A 17,101-nucleotide genomic window follows, 5' to 3' on the forward strand; every position below is an offset into this window, starting at 1 on the left:
ACTGGGCCGAAAGGTGCTCTGGAGCTGGTGCTCGTGGTGGCGGTCCGCGGTTGTTGAGGCATAGCTGTGGTGACAGCTTCCAACGATTTAAGTCTATGACTTGCCTCACTGGTACTTGAAGAATGCAGAGTGTGGGCAGCTTTTACCCTCTTCCTCCCTCTCCCCCTTTGAAGGCGCTCTGCAACCTCCTCCTCCTCTTCTTCCTGCCTATGATGATCTCCTTGTTCGCCCCATGTCGGATCAAGGACATCATCATCATCATTGTCAGAACATCATCCTTATATGCGCCGAAAGGAACCACCGGCCTTTTGGAGCCAGTTTGAATTGGCTCGTCTGGCTCAGAGTGTTCTGGTAAAAAAGTAACTGAGGGGAAAGCCTGTTAACTGACTCTCTTCATCAGATGAGTGAAACAACTGAGCATCTTCAAGGAATGCTTGTAGCTCCGCCTCTCCAACCCCTCGGTGGGACTCCTCTACATACTGCTGTACACGTGACTTTCCAGCCGCTGATGAAGAACTAGGAGGAACAGGTGTATCATGGACTGTTTGGGACACCTGTAAGGCCTGTGTCTGGGACTGGGATGAAGAGGGGGTACAATCACTTGACCCAGACTGAGTCATGTACTCCACTACGTCTTGTTCATGGTGTGGCAATAATGGACACCCACCACCAACAGCAGCGCTTCTTGTTCTTGGGTCTGCAGCTAAAAACAAACTCATAGTGCTTTGCTTGCCATCCCTGCCAAAGCTACCCTTTCCTCTTTGGCCAGACATTGTAGAAATCTTTTTATTTATGTGCCTTGACACCCTGCAAAATACTTTGTAGCTAATATGCTATATGTATATGTAAATTTGTACAGTAAGTGGATTTTTTTATTGGGGGGGGTGACACAAAAAATGCAAGTGCGCTGTGTGTGTTGTATGCAGCACTTTCCTTCAGTGGTGACGCTTGTAATATGCAGCACAGTATACAAACTATATACTGCAGTATACACTGCGTCTGTCACTCAGTACAAGTGTGATACTGTGCACGCAGTCAGCGAGGGGACCCTGCTTCTGGCTGCATGTATGTAACACACTGACTGACTATCTATCTATCTATGTATCTATCTCTCTAGCTATCTATCTAGATAACAGTGAAACAGTCTACCTATCTGAGTACAGTAGATTTCAGGACTGCACCAATACAGTACAATCCAAGAATCTATCTGACCAATAGTGTGAGTGTGACACAGTCTAACAAAGTAAAGCACTTTTTTTCACTTTGACAAAGCAAGCCAAGCAGCACAGAAAGGTTGTGATGCTATCAGCAAATCTCTGTCAGGAGTGGTAAATGCAGGCACGCCCTGGTCTTATATAGGCCAATGGCTGCCTGTGTGGCATGTAGTGACAGACAGCCAATCGGCTGCCTGCCACAACAAACATGGAGGGGGGCATCCCTGCGGTTATTGGAGGGACCTAGGCATCATGGGGGAGGTCCCTAGGCATTGTGGGAGGGTCGAATTCGGGGCTTCGAATCCAGCAAAATTCAGGTCGGGTCCACCCAAATTTGAACGGTCAAATTCGAGCAACAACACTACTCAGATCTACCAATCAAAAACACCAAGACTAAAGGCTAGCATTTCATCCTACTAGTAATAAAACGGTCTTTGCCATGAAATTAACTTTCAGGGTCTATGTCTGTTCATGATAGCTTCTTGTATTCCCCGATATAGCAACATTCGGGTAAGAACAGAAAGTCTGTTGTAGGAGCCAATCAGCATTCAGTAGCACACATGTTCTGGCAATGAACATACATATATGAAGACTGACCACTGGGAGTCGGAGGATGATCTTTTTAATTGCTCAAGCAATGATTTGGGGCTTCTTAGATGCCAAAGCTGCATTGATGATCTTAATATGGTTATGCTGTTTGTAAGGAGTGGTGAGTCACAAGACTGGAATTTTAAAAATATTAAACTTCACCTTATTTTTAGATAACATAAATAACCATAACTTAATACCTTAACAACAATTTAAACACAGGACCTTTTCTGGCTGCTGTTCTTGAAAGGCCTCCAATCACCAAAATGTTAGGCCAACTAAGTCTGCAAAGGCTTAATATTTTTGGCTCCCAGCCGCAAAACCCTCAGGTGCAGATATCTGCCCTACACGGACCCCTCTCCAGCCTAGACAGAATAACCTCCTTACCACCTTTTTTTTCCACATCCGAGGACACCCATACCACAGAAAGGTTTCCTACATTCTCCAGTATCTTCCAAACCACCACCTTCCAGAAACCCAGCCGCCTTCCACTCACAAACAAAACCCATACCAACCATCAATACTAATAACCAAAGGGATGGGCAGGAAAATGTTTCCCTACCAGCCTCAACTGTCATGCCCCACCCCCCACTTCAACACTTTTAAGCTCCTCTTCCCTTCCAACCAGCTCTCTCCCCACCTCTCCTTCCAGTACCTTCTTTAACCCTTCCACTGCCAGGGTGCCCTTGACACCCTCTCATGCAGTCCCTGCGCCTAAATTTCTCCTTCTCAGCTCCAGGCCTTTCTTTCAGTTACTGTTTCTGTACATGCATTCGTGCATGTAAGACATCATTAATTTCTAATGCAATGCAACTATTACAGATACAGATTAGTCCATCCTTTTCATCCCTTGCTAATCCCTATGGTCTTTTACAGGTCCTCCAGTCAGTGTGGGGATGAGTATCCATATTTCCAGCATTGACCAGATTTCAGAGGTCAACATGGTGAGTCATGGGTCCATAATTTATTATTGAATTTCAATTATGAACGTATCCAAGTTTTATTAATCCAATGTAATTGGTATGTTCAAAAGAATAAAATTGAAGTCTAGCCAGGGAAGCTTCTTCCCCTCCCTCCCTGTACAGTCCTCTCTTTTAGCTAAAGATCCCATTCGTTAGGAATAAATAGTTTAGCCATTTCCAACCAGGGAAAAAAAACATTGGGTCCATTGATTGGTTCCTGGCAAGATCCTTAAGATTCCAGATGCAACGTAATAAGAGCGCTGGTCTTCAAACTTGGAAAAGCCACCATGGAGGGTCACCTGTAAGAGGATTTGGGAGGCTTAGGAAATTATTTTTGTTTTGAAAAAGTAGGTATTGTAAATGTAATCAATTCCTTGACCAGAAGTAAGTTGAATGAGGTTGGGTGTCATCAAACCCAGGAGAAGACCATAGCTGGATGGCAGAGGCCTTAAGTGATAGCACTCGAACTAGGTTAAGTATCACAACAGGAACTTTTTACAAAGTCCTTGGCTGGTTATTTCTGAGTTGGGCTTTATTTTTCCAAACATATCTTTAGCTTTTGATGTTCTAGTTTCCTAAAATTTGGGTTTCCCCATCTGCGATGTTCTTACATTTCATGGAGCACGCCATAATCCTACAATTTAAAGGGCAGCCCCAAAATAACCTAACCAACCTATCTAAATAATAAGAAAAATCTCTGTCATGCATGAAATTTGAAGCCCAGTCTGCATTGTGAAATATATTAGTAATGCCTGGTGGGCACTGGGTATTGGGTGGTGCACCAGCCCATTGTAAGAGGTGCCTTCTTTCACGGTTTCTAGTTTCCAGCTTTGGCCAAAAGGTGACATCACCCATACCACTCATAAGATTCTAGAGCCGAATAAAATGTGTTTTTTTTTTTTTTGTTTTTTTTTTGAGAAGTGAACATTTTTGTATAAATGGCTTTCAAGCTATCTGTGTTGGAGGAGCATTGGAGGCCCAGAAAAGTGGAACCTTCCATTTTCCGTGAAAAGTCCCCTTTATGTCTGTTCCAGCTTCTATGATGGACTTTGATGCCAGTTTTAAAATAACACATTCAGTGGTTCCTGTTCAGACCGTGGCTGTCTCATCCCCAAAGCAATCTTTCACCATGTGGCTACAAAGTTAGTGGGGTCTGATCACAGGGGGAAGAGGAGACTGATAAAATGTTTTCTCAACCTGCAACAGAGTGATGACATCATATATAGATGGCTATTTAATGATAAATATTAAACATTGTGACATGTCAAGAGCTTATTAAGCTACTGAAAGCTCCACATTACTTACTGCTTTCCAACATATCGATAATGTAGTATAATATCTTACTGGCTTTTTGGTTGTAGTGACTGCAGATACACAAAATAAAAATGACAATATCACAAACTGTACAGAAACAATAGGGAACTGTTATCCCAACTGGCCTAAAACTCAACAACCAGGGGGCGCATGTGCGCAGCAAAGCAAAATGGCCACTGTTTGAGCTTGCTCCACCTGCATAAACAGCACTTCTACTTGAGCTTTGCACTTTACCTACCCCACCCTAGCTTTATAAACACTCACCTGCTCAATCCGTTGTAGCTGGCTCCTCTTATAGTCCTTAGCATCCAAGATAGCGTCCATTTTAGCTGCAGCTTCCCCAATGCCATCCCCGCCTGAAAAGATCTGTCCCTTTTACAACATATGGACTGATTAAAGGCTATACATCCATCCCCATCCATCAGCTCCATGAGCTGAAGCGGAACCTTACAAAAATTGGCCACTGCACAACCTCACTGGAATCCTGGATGGACTATGTGGCCATGGTCCTGGAAGGACAAGACCAAGAGTTGGATGAAGCTAGTAAAGAGATCCTATCCCTTCTGGATCAACTGGAAGATTTTGAGAACAGGGCTCACATATGCAATCTTAGAATTTTCTGCCTCCCTAGATCCATTGTGGATCTTCAAGGTTCAGTAACAGCTTACGATCCCAGGCGATACCCCACCGCAGGCGGGCGCACGCAGCCTATTCCCTTCGGTGGCTGCGCTCGTGGTAGCACTGGGGTTTTAGGATCAGTGCCCTGAGGGTTGTAGCATCCCTGTAGCTGGGGTTTTCCCTCAGCATCCTCTGCACTAGGCCCCACAGCTAATGGTAATTAGAGCTGTGTGCAGTTGATTAGCTGAGTGGTTCCTAATAAATCCCATGCTGTCATTGGCTGCTGGGGCTTTATAGCCTCTCTGCTTCCTGTCAGATGTACCTGTTATAGCGTCTGCTGGGCTTACCTGTGTTGGAGTGATTTTTAAGTATTTCTCTGTTACTGACCTGTGCCTGTTCCTGACTATCCGTTGAACTCTGCCCGGTCCTACCTCCGCTTGTGACCCTGACTCTGCTTTTGCCTTTTCTTTGTACTTTGCTTGGTAGACTGATCTCCTGTGTTTTTGACCTCGGCTTGTTTTTGGATTTCCTGACATTTTGTACTCTGTACTGTGGGCTCCGGGTCAACTGCCGGCCTAACTCCAGAAACAATCCCTTGCACACCAAGACAATGGGGCTGCTATAGGCTAAGACTGCGGCTATAGATTGGGGCACTGGTGTCTGGGGAATATTGATACAGACCAGGGCCTTACTTGGCTCTTTCGGGAACTGGCTCATGACATTCCCCTAAAAAAGGCTTTTAATGGGCAAAGAACACAGAGCTTTGGGCCCTAAAAGATCAGGGGGTCCCTTTCGGGACATTATTGTAAGGCTTAAATTTTTTTTGCACAAAAAAGCATCTGCTTCAGGTGGCTAGCAACTCTGACCAGTTTTCCTACCATGTATCTACACAGACCTGAGAATCCACATTGGTGAAAAGGCGCGAGGGGACGGACGAATGACAGTGTTGTTAACAGTTAGAAATATGTCAGAGGGAGTGTACTGTAAACCAAAGGAGGATATGAGACTACGGAGTGAGGAGGTGTACAAAGAGAACCGGTCTAAGGACTCTTCCCCCTTGGGGAAGGGTTTCTTCAGGATAGGGAGAATAATGGCATGTTTGAAAGCGGAGGGGTAAATACCAGTAGAAAAGAAGAGGTTGAATAGTTAAGTCAGCCCAGGGGCCAGGGTGGAGGAAAAGGCAGGGAATAGATCAGAAGGAAATTGGGTCAGGCAGACAGGTAGTAGATGGAGATGATGAAAGAAGAGAGGAGACTTTATCCAGACTAACAGTGCTGAGGGAGGTTAGTGATGACTTACAGGAGGAAGGGGTAGATATGGTTGAAGTAGCATGGTGAGCTGAGACATCATGTCTGATTTTGACAATTTTATCCCTGAAGTAGGTGGCTATGTCTTGGGCTGAGAAGGAAGTTGAGGGGGGAGCAGGTGTGGGGTTTAGGAGGGAGTCAATTGTTGAGAAGAGACTGCATGGGTTGGAAGCTTGAGAGGAAATGACAGCAGAGAAAAAATTTTGCTTGGTGACAGTATGTGCAGTGTAAAGTGTTGTAGTCAATGAAGTCAGCGCTAAGGCCAGATTTCCTCCACTTGCGCTCAGCTGCATAAACAGTCTTTTGTAAATGTTTGGTGTGATTGTTGTGCCAGGGCTTGGGGTTGGCAGGACGGGAGTGGTGGAAGGTGGCAGGGGCAACATTACCCAGAGCCAAAGAAAGTGTCACAGAAAGAGTTTGACTGAATTGAGCAACAGCTTAATCTAGAGATGTCATTTTTGAGAGAGTGGGGGTAAGGGATGTAAGGCAGTTCCTGAATGGGTTGTGGTCAAGGTTATGGATCTCTCTCTGCCATTGACCAGGCCTAGGATGTGGCAAATGGGGGGGGGGGGGGCGTTCAGATAGGTTGAAGGTGAAAAGGTTGTGATCCGAAAAGGGAAATGGAGAGGGAAATTGTCAAGGTGAGTGAGGTTGCAGAGTTTGGAGAATACCAGCGATGTGTGTGGGCTGTTTATGTTTTGTGTGAGTCCAAAGGAGGTAATGGAGAGCAGTTTGACTGAGGAAGGATGGTTGGGGTCATCCACTGCAACCATAAAGTCACGGAGGATGAGGGTGGGATGGTCATGGGAAAGAATATGTGGGAACCAAGAGGCAAAGTTATCCAAAAATTGTAAAACTGGTTCAAGGGGGTTGACAATAGCAACAATAAGGGGTAGGGGGTGGTAAAGGCAGATGGAATGGACTTCTAAAGAGGTGAAAATGAGAGAGGACGGGGTAGGAAGGATTCTGTATGTACAGTTAGGGGAGAGAATGAGACCCACACCACCACCTACCTTGCCAGGTCTAGGGGTATGTGTGAAGTGCAGACCTCCATAGGAGAGTGCAGCAGCAGAGTCAGAGGAGGAAAGCCAAGTTTCAGTGGGAGCCAGGAAGTTTAGAGATTTAGAGAGGAGGAGGTTGTATATAGAGGTTAATGTATTGCAGACATTCCATAGACTGCCAGGGAAATGAAGTAAGAACTTATGGGTAGTGTGAATAAGGTTAGAAGGAGGGTGTATCTTCTTGAAATTTCGTGAAACCATCGGAAATCACTATAGGAGGATTATCGCGGCTGCATTCATAAATACAGCCGTGGGAATCCTTCTGTCCGTGAGCGATCCCCGGGCACTACAGGTGGGAATGGGGGCAAGCCCTGGCCTGTAATGCCCGGGGATCTCTCACTGAGAGGAGGAGGATTCTCACGGCTCCATTCATAAATGCAATGAGTGAGTAATGCGGCTTGCGTTTATGAATGAACATGGCCATGGGAAAAATCAGAGGATTTTTCCCACACTGCATTCATTTAGGAGCAGCCAGCCATGAGACTCACGCTGTGTTCCTGGATAGAGAAACTAGTAAAGGGCTGCAAGAACAATCAGGGGAGCAGAGCTGACAGCTCTGCTCCCCTGATTGGTCTTGCAGGTCCAAAAAATTCGGTCTCACCAGCCGAATTTACAAAGGCCGTTCTTGCCTACATATTTGGTAAGCGAGAACGGGCAAATTTGCCACAAAACCGAATTTAATAAATTCGCTCGCTCATCCCTAGTACAGACAGAGAAAGCAGAAGAGTGAAGGAGCAGGCAGACAAGGAGTCCAATGCTGTTCCAATTTCCTGGATTAATTCACAAAGCACTTGGAACAAAGCATAATTTGGCACTTGGAATTTGGGCACGTGACTTTGCCTGATGTTTAAATAGAAGTGCTTTGGGCCCTGAATATGGATGGACAGATGAGAGTAACAAGGAATTTGGGATATCAGTTGAACCTGGGTAGGGGAGGGGTTGGCAGGGCAATAAATATCAATGAACACTTAACTGGACAACAAATATCTTCTCCATATCAAAATATGAAGAAGATATATAGATGATATCCTCCTCATATGGACAGGGTTGGAGGCCCTCCTTAATGAATTTTTCTGCGAGTTACAAAAAAATACCTTTAACTTGGCTTTCACCATGTAGTTCAGTAAATCTAAAGTTCCCTTCCTTCCTTCATCACAGACAAAGGTACCATCGATACAACCCTTTTTAGAAAAGACACCGCAGGTAACACAATTCTACATTCAGATAGTGTACACCCAGTACCTTTATAGCGAAGTATCCCCTTGAGTCAATACATCAGGATCAGACGAAATTGCTCCACAGATTATAACTTTGAAGTAGAAGCCAAAGGCCTGCAAAAAAGATTACTTGCAAGAGGTTATAGTAAAAACTTTCTCAAAAAGGCATACCAAAAAGCTAAAACACATAACCATATTTTGCTGTTAATTAAAACTGAAATAGACAATTCGGACACACTGGTTAGGTTAATTACAAGGTACAACAACCAACACCAAGCAGTTTCCAACATTCTACGATCCGACACAAAGACATCCAAATTTGTTTTACCATACACATCTATCACCTACAGGAAAATTGCATCTTTAAAAGATAATCTGGTCTGTAGTCATTACACATCTCAACAGCAAAAAGTGTGGTAGATGCCCTTGGTGCCCTTGGCTTAAAGAACAAAAAGAACTTATATTGCCAAATAGGCAAATACATAAAATCAATAAACATATTGATTGTTCCACAACAGGGGTAGTATATCTCAATTCATGTATTTGTAAAAGATTCTATGTAGGAAAAACCAAAAGGGCACTTTGGAAGAGAATGTATGAACGTTTGTACTCCATTAGTACAGGCAAAATGGTTACCCCTATTAGTTTCCATGTAGGAACATATCACAACTTTGATAATTCTGTAATCTCTTTTTCCGTTTTAGAACATATTGCCCCTAACCCTAGAGGGGGATGTGTAGACCAACTTTTACTTCAAGCTAAAACTAAATGGATTTCTATCCTTAAAGCTTAAAGGAGAGGTCCACCTTGACTAAACAATGTTTTGTCGTTTAAACAATTTCTCTAAACTGTTATTATTTCTATCACTTCAATCTTTGATGTGAGGTATCTCATACCTTTGTTTAGACATCATTACAGAGTTGACATCTTTACAATTTTAAGTATTGTCTACGTCCATTGTAACAGTATAATTCATGTTGACACAAATAAGAACAAATTGAAACAATATCTAAAATTTTACTATTATAAATAATGCTAATTTGTATTTGTTATTGATCATGCACTGTATATCTACACAACACAATTATGCATTGCATATAACACCTCCTTGAGATAAAAGAGGTATTGATTTATGATATCTATAGACTTAAGAATTCACTAGCTACGATTTATATATTAATGTATACTGGTAACTATACTAATATGGTACCCAATTTTGACATGTCATAAAAGTAGTTGTATACTTACCCATTTAAAACCCTTAACGCTTCTAATGTAACAGGTATTATGTGTATGTACAGTGTTATTAATTATTTTAATCTATTTTTTCAAACGCAATTTGTATAATGAGTATATATAGTATGGGTCCCATTCTATTTCAGCTTGACCTACTTCGTATATAACCATCTAACTAAATCATATATTTTTTGTCATTATTATTTTCTTCATTCACATTGATAACACCTCTAATAACTCATTTTTTTCATTATAATACCAGTATAGACATACATACATACACATTTAATCCATTTAAACAACTTTTTCTAATTCATTTTATAATTTGATGGATAAACATTTTGCTTCTTTATATTTTTTATATATAGTTTTTTACATATAAATTGCCTCTCCTACTAATGCCTTACGGGGGACGGGGGCACCCCATAGTGGGTGCTATAAAGGACACGGTCTCTCCTTAAAAATTCAAGGAGAGACGGTCCATCCTTCCCTACCCCCCGTTTGATCAACCGTGCTGGGCTTATCAGGACCCGCCGATTCGGAGCTCTATCCCTGATACAATAGCGGGTGAGGTCAATATACCAAGTAAGTCAAGACTATTTAGATGAATCTGTTTATTTTAAAATTGTAAAAATACTGTGGAAATTCTATTCTATATCATCATTAACGTAATTTCTAGGGTCTCGGCAATCCCCTGAGGAAGCCCATTTAGGGCGAAGCGCGTCGGTAGAGACCATAAGTACAGTACTGGCCCACATCTTGGACTCTTTAGTGAGAGTATTTTATAAAGTCATGGTCAAACATTGCCATGGCCTTTTTTACCAATTATGTTTCTAAGAAGTATATGTTTCAGTAATTGAAATAAAAGGCTTTATGTCATGCTAGACTTATTTTTTGCCATAGAGAGCCGCTATCTTTCCACTTTTTCTCTTAACAGTTAAGAACTAACCAATCGTTTGGTTTTGAAATCACAACAAGACCTGTGTCTGCTTTAGCCCAGCAATTGCCTCCCTCATACGGTCCTATTACTCAATATCCAGTCATTAATGCAATCAATAATATTGAATACCCATCTGGCTACAGTCTTAGAAAATATTGTTTCTTGAGGTACCTAAACGTGGACATTTCCTTGATACCTCCTATGATTTTAATGTTCAGTGATCGTAAGTTTTTTCTTATGTCTCTCCAATCCCCTAAGAAAGCCTTTTTGGTGAAACGCGTCGGGAGTTTGAGACAAATTAAATATCTGATCACTACTCACAAGTGGAAACTTTGCAACTTGTGTTCACATATCTATATATGATTTATTTATTTTTCACATAGCATAGTTGTTCTATGTTAATAATAGGACCACTACTATCCTTGTTCAATAAATATTTGTACTTTTACTCTTTTGCCCCAAGGCCTACTCTGTTCTTTCCTCCTTTTCTAATTACACTAAAAAGGATAGGCAATAATTAGCGATAAATCTCAACTAATGCAAAAATACCCTTTCCTGATACCTCTACATGAAATCATGTTATTTGCAGACGTTGTGTTACTATCTGTAACTTTCCCCTTGATTTTGCTACCAAATTTATGAGTTACCCTATCCACTTTTGCGAGTTTTTTTTGCGGGCCCACATGTGAGTAACGCCAAGTTATGTCACTCTACCACCCCACATTGTACAATCGCTACAACCGCATTATGCTTTTCAATGGCCGACTGCCATTCCATATCTAGGGGTCCACATAACACCGAAGGTCACCTCTTTATATCATGCCAGTTACCCTCCCCTTATTAGGGATTTATCAGAGATGCTCACAAAGTGGCGTATGTACACTATCTCCTGGATAGGCAGAATCCATGCCCTTAAATGACTTACCTCCCCAAATTTTTATATTTTTTACACCCTCCCCATCCCAGTTTCTAGCCATAATCTTCATATAGAGCTGTCAATTTCCTTTAGGCGACGATGGTTCGTTATCTATTGTGTGTACGGTCGTTCAGTGATCGTGGATTGTTCTGTGGTACACTTTCTCCTGTATACATCACTTCCTGCATCGTTCAAACGATCATATCTAGTGTGTGTACGTTATTGGTGGATTAAATTTTAACTTTCGTAAATTTTCAGCATGTACAGAATTGTGCACAATATGATGGTTTAAAATAATTGTGAATAATCGTTGATGTAGTAGTAAATCTGGCAATAAAGCACATTAATTTGTAGCACACATAGCATATAAAAGCAATCAAAATAACTTAAAAAAGGATTCCAAGTGTCTGATAAGGTAATTATAAGTCCCCTTGCTTGTCTCAATTCGTCAATTTTCTGTAAACGTCTATAGATTGAATCATCAGCATTAGGGTCTTCAATCCAGGTACAACAGGAATCATTAAGTACCATACACATTCCACCCTGGGCTGCTAAAATGTAATCTAATGCTAATTTGGTCTGTAAAGCTCTTTTATGTAGATAGCGTAAACCAGCAGCTATTTCCTTCAGGGCTCCTTTGGTTTCATTAAACATTTAATCTATTACATAGTTACATAGTAGGTCAGGCTGAAAAAAGTCCATCAAGTTCAACCACTAGGGAAATAAACATATCTCAGTTATAAAACCCTATGGACATAGTTGGTCCAGAGGAAGGCAAATAAAAAAAAACATTGGTACAATTTGCTTCAAATGAGGCAATTGGATGTTCCCTGGATCAACAGTCACTGTTATTTTTACTTTAAAGCCTTAATACCCAGTTATATTCTGTGCTTCTAGCAAACATCCAGCTTTTTCTTAAAGCAATCTCTAGTAGTTGCTGAAACTACTTCTTAAGGGAGCCTATTCCACATTTTCACAGATCTTACAGTGATGAATCACTTCCTTATCCGGAGCTTAAAGTTCTTTTCCTCCAGACGCAAAGAGTGCCCTCTTGTTCGTTGTAATGATCTCAAAGTGAATAATTGGGAAGAGAGTTCTCTATATGGACCATTTATATATTTATACAGAGTGATCATATCCCCCCTTAAACGTCTCTTCTCAAGGGAGAATAGATTCAGTTCAGCTAATCTCTCCCTATAACTGAGCTCCTCCATTCCACTCTTACTGCTGCCACCTGCCCACTGCCCAGTACCCAGCTCTAGATGCTAGACTAGACTCAAGCTCAACAGGGTCTTTTTGCCCCATTGATTCCGTTAAGCCCATTCCCATTCATGTGGTTTTGCTACATAGTAGGTAGGCACAGATTGGAATCTCGTTCATTCATTCATGTCTCCAATAGCTACAGCTTCTACACTGTCCATATAGGTGATGGCCCCAACCTCTAATGCTGTCCTTGCTCCGTCTCAGGGCCCACCGCCTCCTCCTCATGCTGTTATTGCTGCTGCCCGCCCAGTACCCAGCTCTAGATGCCAGTTACCAATGCAGTCCACGCGCCGTCTCAGAGCCTCTTCCTGCTGCACAGCCCAGGCTTGATCAATATGAGGCATCAGGATGCAAGTATACTTCCGATGAGCCAGCTGATTCAAGTGGGTGGCATTTTTAACCCTGGAGCGCAGGTCGAAGCGTAAGTGGAAGTGCATGTCAATCACATCCAATTGGTGCAAATCTGCCAGTGTGGCCTGATGATGATGATGATGATGTCCTTGATCCGACATGGGGAGAGCAAGGAGATCATAATCGGCAGAAAGAAGAGGAGGAGGAGGAGGTTGTAGAGCACCCTCAAAGGGGGAGAGGGCAGAAAAGGGTAAAAGCTGCCCACACTCTGCATTCTTCACGTACCAGTGAGGCAAGTCATAGTCTTCCATCGTGGGAAGCTGCCTGTCACCACAGCTATGCCTCAACAACCGCGGACTGCCACCACGAGCGCCAGCTCCAGAGCACCTTTCGGCCCAGTTAGATGTTTGCCCGTGTGGGCATTTTTTAATGTCCATAGTGATGACAACACTATGGTCATCTGCAAACTGTGTGCTAAACACTTCAAACGAGGCAAAAACACAAACAAACTTGGAACAAGTTGCATGAGCACTGATTTAAAAAGCCACCACCCAGTAACCTGGCGGGAACAACGGGTGAAAGCACAGAGCTCTGTGCGACCACCTCCGCCCAAGAAGCAAGCTCAAACTGCTCGATCTTCCTCCACTGCCTTTCCTCCTTCTGCCACCAAAGTTACCCGTGCTGCTGCCATCAATTTGAGTGGGGCATGTAGCCGAGCATTACCTTTTTCAGGCTCCACCAGCGGTAAGCAGGAGCTCCAACGCAGATCAGCTGCTGTTTGTCACATTGCTAGCAGTCAAGACCAGGCATCATTGCCATCCCCCACAACTTCTACTCCACCGTCCAATCTTTCTGTGGTTAGCATTAGCAGCATCCAAGCTTCCATCCCCCAGATGCTGGAGCGCAAGAGGAAATATGTCCCAAATGACCCCAAAACAAAGCTAATCAATGCGGCAATTGCACAGCTGATATCATCAGAGCACCTCCCTTACCGGCTGGTGGACTCCAATGTGTTCCGTTACGCACTTCTCTGCAGGAACCCACAGTACGTTATGCCTAAGCGACAGTATTTTGCAGAAAAATGTGTTTCTGCTTTGCATTGGTTGGTCGAGCAAGCATGGAGTGGGAAGATACATTTCCTATACAGCTTACTGGGTAACTTTGGTGGCAACAGGGGAAGATGCAGCTGCAGCAAGGCCTGCATACCTACCTCCGCCCAGAGCACATCGCCATGCAATTTCCTCCTCAACCTCCACTTCCACCTCGTCCTTTGACTCTTATGCCTTAAACTATTCTTCCAGGGACACTTTGCAGTGGAGACCCAGCACTTCCTTTTCGGCAGCATCTGTTCACCGCCAGCAAGAACCTGCAGTTTGCTATTTCGTTGCACAGTTCCAACGTTCCACGCAGTCCTGAGGTTGCGAAGCCTGGGTTCCCTCTGCCACATGGGCGCAGCCATTCTAAGTGCCTTGTTGGAGCAGGAGGACATATGGCTAACTCCTAACAGACTTCAGCCAGGCAAGGTCGTGTGCGACAACGGGGCCAATCTGCTGGCAGCCCTGCATTGTAGGAAAGTCACACACGTACCTTGCCTGGCTCATGTCATGAACCTGATAGTACAGTGCTTCCTTAGGAATTACCCAGGCCTCCAGCCGCTGTTGCTGAAGGTAAGAAAGTTGTCAGCGTATTTCTGCCAGTCGTACACACCCAGTGCCAGATTGGTGGATTTACAGCGAAATCTGAACCTGCCAGTGCACCGGTTTATTTGTGATTTGACCACACGTTGGAATTCCACCTTTTACATGCTGCAGCGGTTGGCTGATCAACAGAAAGCTGTGGTGGATTACGTGGCAGAGTCTGTTCGTTTGAGACGTATACCTACACTACCTTTCTTCAGCCCTGCGGAGTGGCTGCAAATGTGGGACTTGTGCACTGTATTGTCACCTTTTGAAGACGCCACCAGGATGATCAACAGAGATCAGGCCTGTGTCAGTGACACCATCCCCATCATATGTCTGCTGGAACAGATGATGGTGGATCTCGGACAAGACACAGAGCGGACGCTGCATCAAGAGACGTTTCAAACATCATCTCGGACATGCGTGCCTACTAGACATAGCTGTAGCTATTGGAGACATGAATGGATCAACGAGATTCCAATCTCAGTAGAGACAGATTGGAATCTCGTTCATTCATTCATTCATGTCACCAATAGCTACAGCTTCGACACAGTCCATATAGGTGATGGCCTCAACTTCTAATGCCCTCCTTGCTCCATCTCAGGGCCCACCGCCTCCTCCTCATGCTGTTACTGCTGCCACCTGCCCAGTACCCAACTCTGGATGCCAGTTACCAATGCTGTCCATACCTCCTCTTCATGCTGTTCCGGCTGCATGCCCCAGGCCTAATCAATATGAGCCATCAGGATGCAGTTATACTTCCGATGAGCCAGCTGATTCGAGTGGGTGGCATCTTTAACCCTGGAGCACAGCTTGAAGCGTAAGTGGAAGTGCAAGTCAATCACATCCAATTGGTGCAAATATGCTGTAGAAATTCCCTTCTATGATGTCTCAGCGCACATTAGGAATTGGGTACTCTAGCACTTCACTAGCTTTGAATCCAACAGACATGGACGTGTTGCATATCAACAGACATTTGGGGCTCAGCACCTCGGTGAGCCGAATAAACAGGTGGTCCATGTTGGTTTTGTACATTTGCAGTGACTGATTGCTCATCATGATACCTGCTATCATCCTATATACACGAGGTCATGATGACAATGTCGGGCTAAGGTCCATGTTGGAAGTTGGCCAGCACGTTCTCTATGTACTTAGAAGAAACACGGGTCAGGAAATAGAACCGTACAAGTTGGTGGTCAGTTCTGTAATGACGCACTTGGCGTTAAATCATGGCATTGTGCATTTCAGCCAGAGATCTCCCAACGTGTCGTTTGCAAATGACATGTCACCCTTCCCTTTCAGCTGCTTCTCAGTCCGAAAGTAATCATTCTGCATTGACAGTGTAGAAGCTGTAGCTACTGGAGACATTGCTTTGTAGGACACTAACTTTTCCTATCTGCCAGCTGTAACTTTCTAAAATGCAGCATGGACAGCCTTGTTAACTGGCATCTACAGCTGAGTGCTGGGCAGGCGGCAGCAGTAACAGAAGGAGGAAGAGGTGGTGGGCTCTGCAACAAAGTGTGGACGGCTTTAGTATCTGGCATTTAGAATTTTGTACTGGGCAGGTGGCAGCATCATTTACAGCAGGAGGAAGAGGTGGTGGGCTCTGAGACGGAGCGGGGACTGCATTGGTAACTGGCATCTACAGCTGGTTACTGGGCAGGCGGCAGCATCAGTAAGAGCAGAAGAAGGAGGAGCTGAGCCCTGAGAAGGAGTGTGGATGGCATTAGTAACTAATCTAAAGTTGGGTACTGGGCAGCAGCAGTAACAGCATGAGGAGGGGGTATTTAGCACTGAGACGGAGTGTGGACGACATTAGTAATTGCCTTGGCATCTAGAGTTGGGTCCAAGGCTAGCAGCAGCAGTAACAGCATGACGAGGAGGCAGTTAGCACTAAGACGGAGTGTGGACGACATTAGTAATTGCCTTGGCATCTAGAGTTGGGTACAAACTAGGCCAGCAGCATCATTTACAGCAGGAGGAGAAGGTGGTGGGCTCTGAGACGGAGTATGGACGGCATTATTGTCTGGCATAAAAAGTCAGGTACTGGGCAGGCGGCAGCATCATTTACAGCAGGAGGAGGAGGCGGCGGGCTGAGACGGAATATGGACGGCATTATTGTCTGGCATCTAAAGTCAGGAACTGGGCAGGCGGCAGCATCATTTACAGCAGGAGGAGAAAGCGGTGGGCTCTGAGACGGAGTATGGACTGCATTATTGTCTGGCATCTAAAGTCAGGAACTGGGCAGGCGGCAGCATCATTTACAGGAGGAGGGGAAGGCGGTGGGCTCCGAGACGGAGTATGGACGGCATTATTGTCTGGCATATAAAGTCAGGTACTGGGCAGGCGGAAGCATCATTGACAGGAGGAGGAGAAGGCGGTGGGTTCTGAGACGGAATATGGACGGCATTATTGTCTGGCATATAAAGTCAGGT

General features: G+C 44.1%; 1 protein-coding gene and 1 long non-coding RNA gene across 3 annotated transcripts in view; one reads left to right on the forward strand and one right to left on the reverse strand.

Moving 5' to 3' along the window:
• Nucleotides 1–17,101, reverse strand: part of LOC140342784 (uncharacterized) — an 830,340-nt gene that overhangs the window by 413,272 nt on the left and 399,967 nt on the right. The window lies entirely within an intron of this gene.
• The window catches only part of LOC140342826 (gamma-aminobutyric acid receptor subunit beta-4-like), a 235,062-nt gene that overhangs the window by 100,858 nt on the left and 117,103 nt on the right, over nt 1–17,101 (forward strand). Inside the window, exon 3 of one of the 2 annotated variants that reach the window (XM_072429188.1) lies at nt 2,679–2,746. The exons of the other annotated variant lie outside the window; for it this stretch is intronic. Within the exon in view, the coding sequence (XP_072285289.1) occupies nt 2,679–2,746 (68 nt within the window). The remainder of the gene's footprint in view (nt 1–2,678; nt 2,747–17,101) is intronic. 2 annotated transcript variants of the gene reach the window in all.

This window comes from Pyxicephalus adspersus, chromosome W (genome assembly GCF_032062135.1).
Source record: "Pyxicephalus adspersus chromosome W, UCB_Pads_2.0, whole genome shotgun sequence".
In the NCBI taxonomy this organism is placed as follows: Eukaryota; Metazoa; Chordata; class Amphibia; order Anura; family Pyxicephalidae; genus Pyxicephalus; species Pyxicephalus adspersus.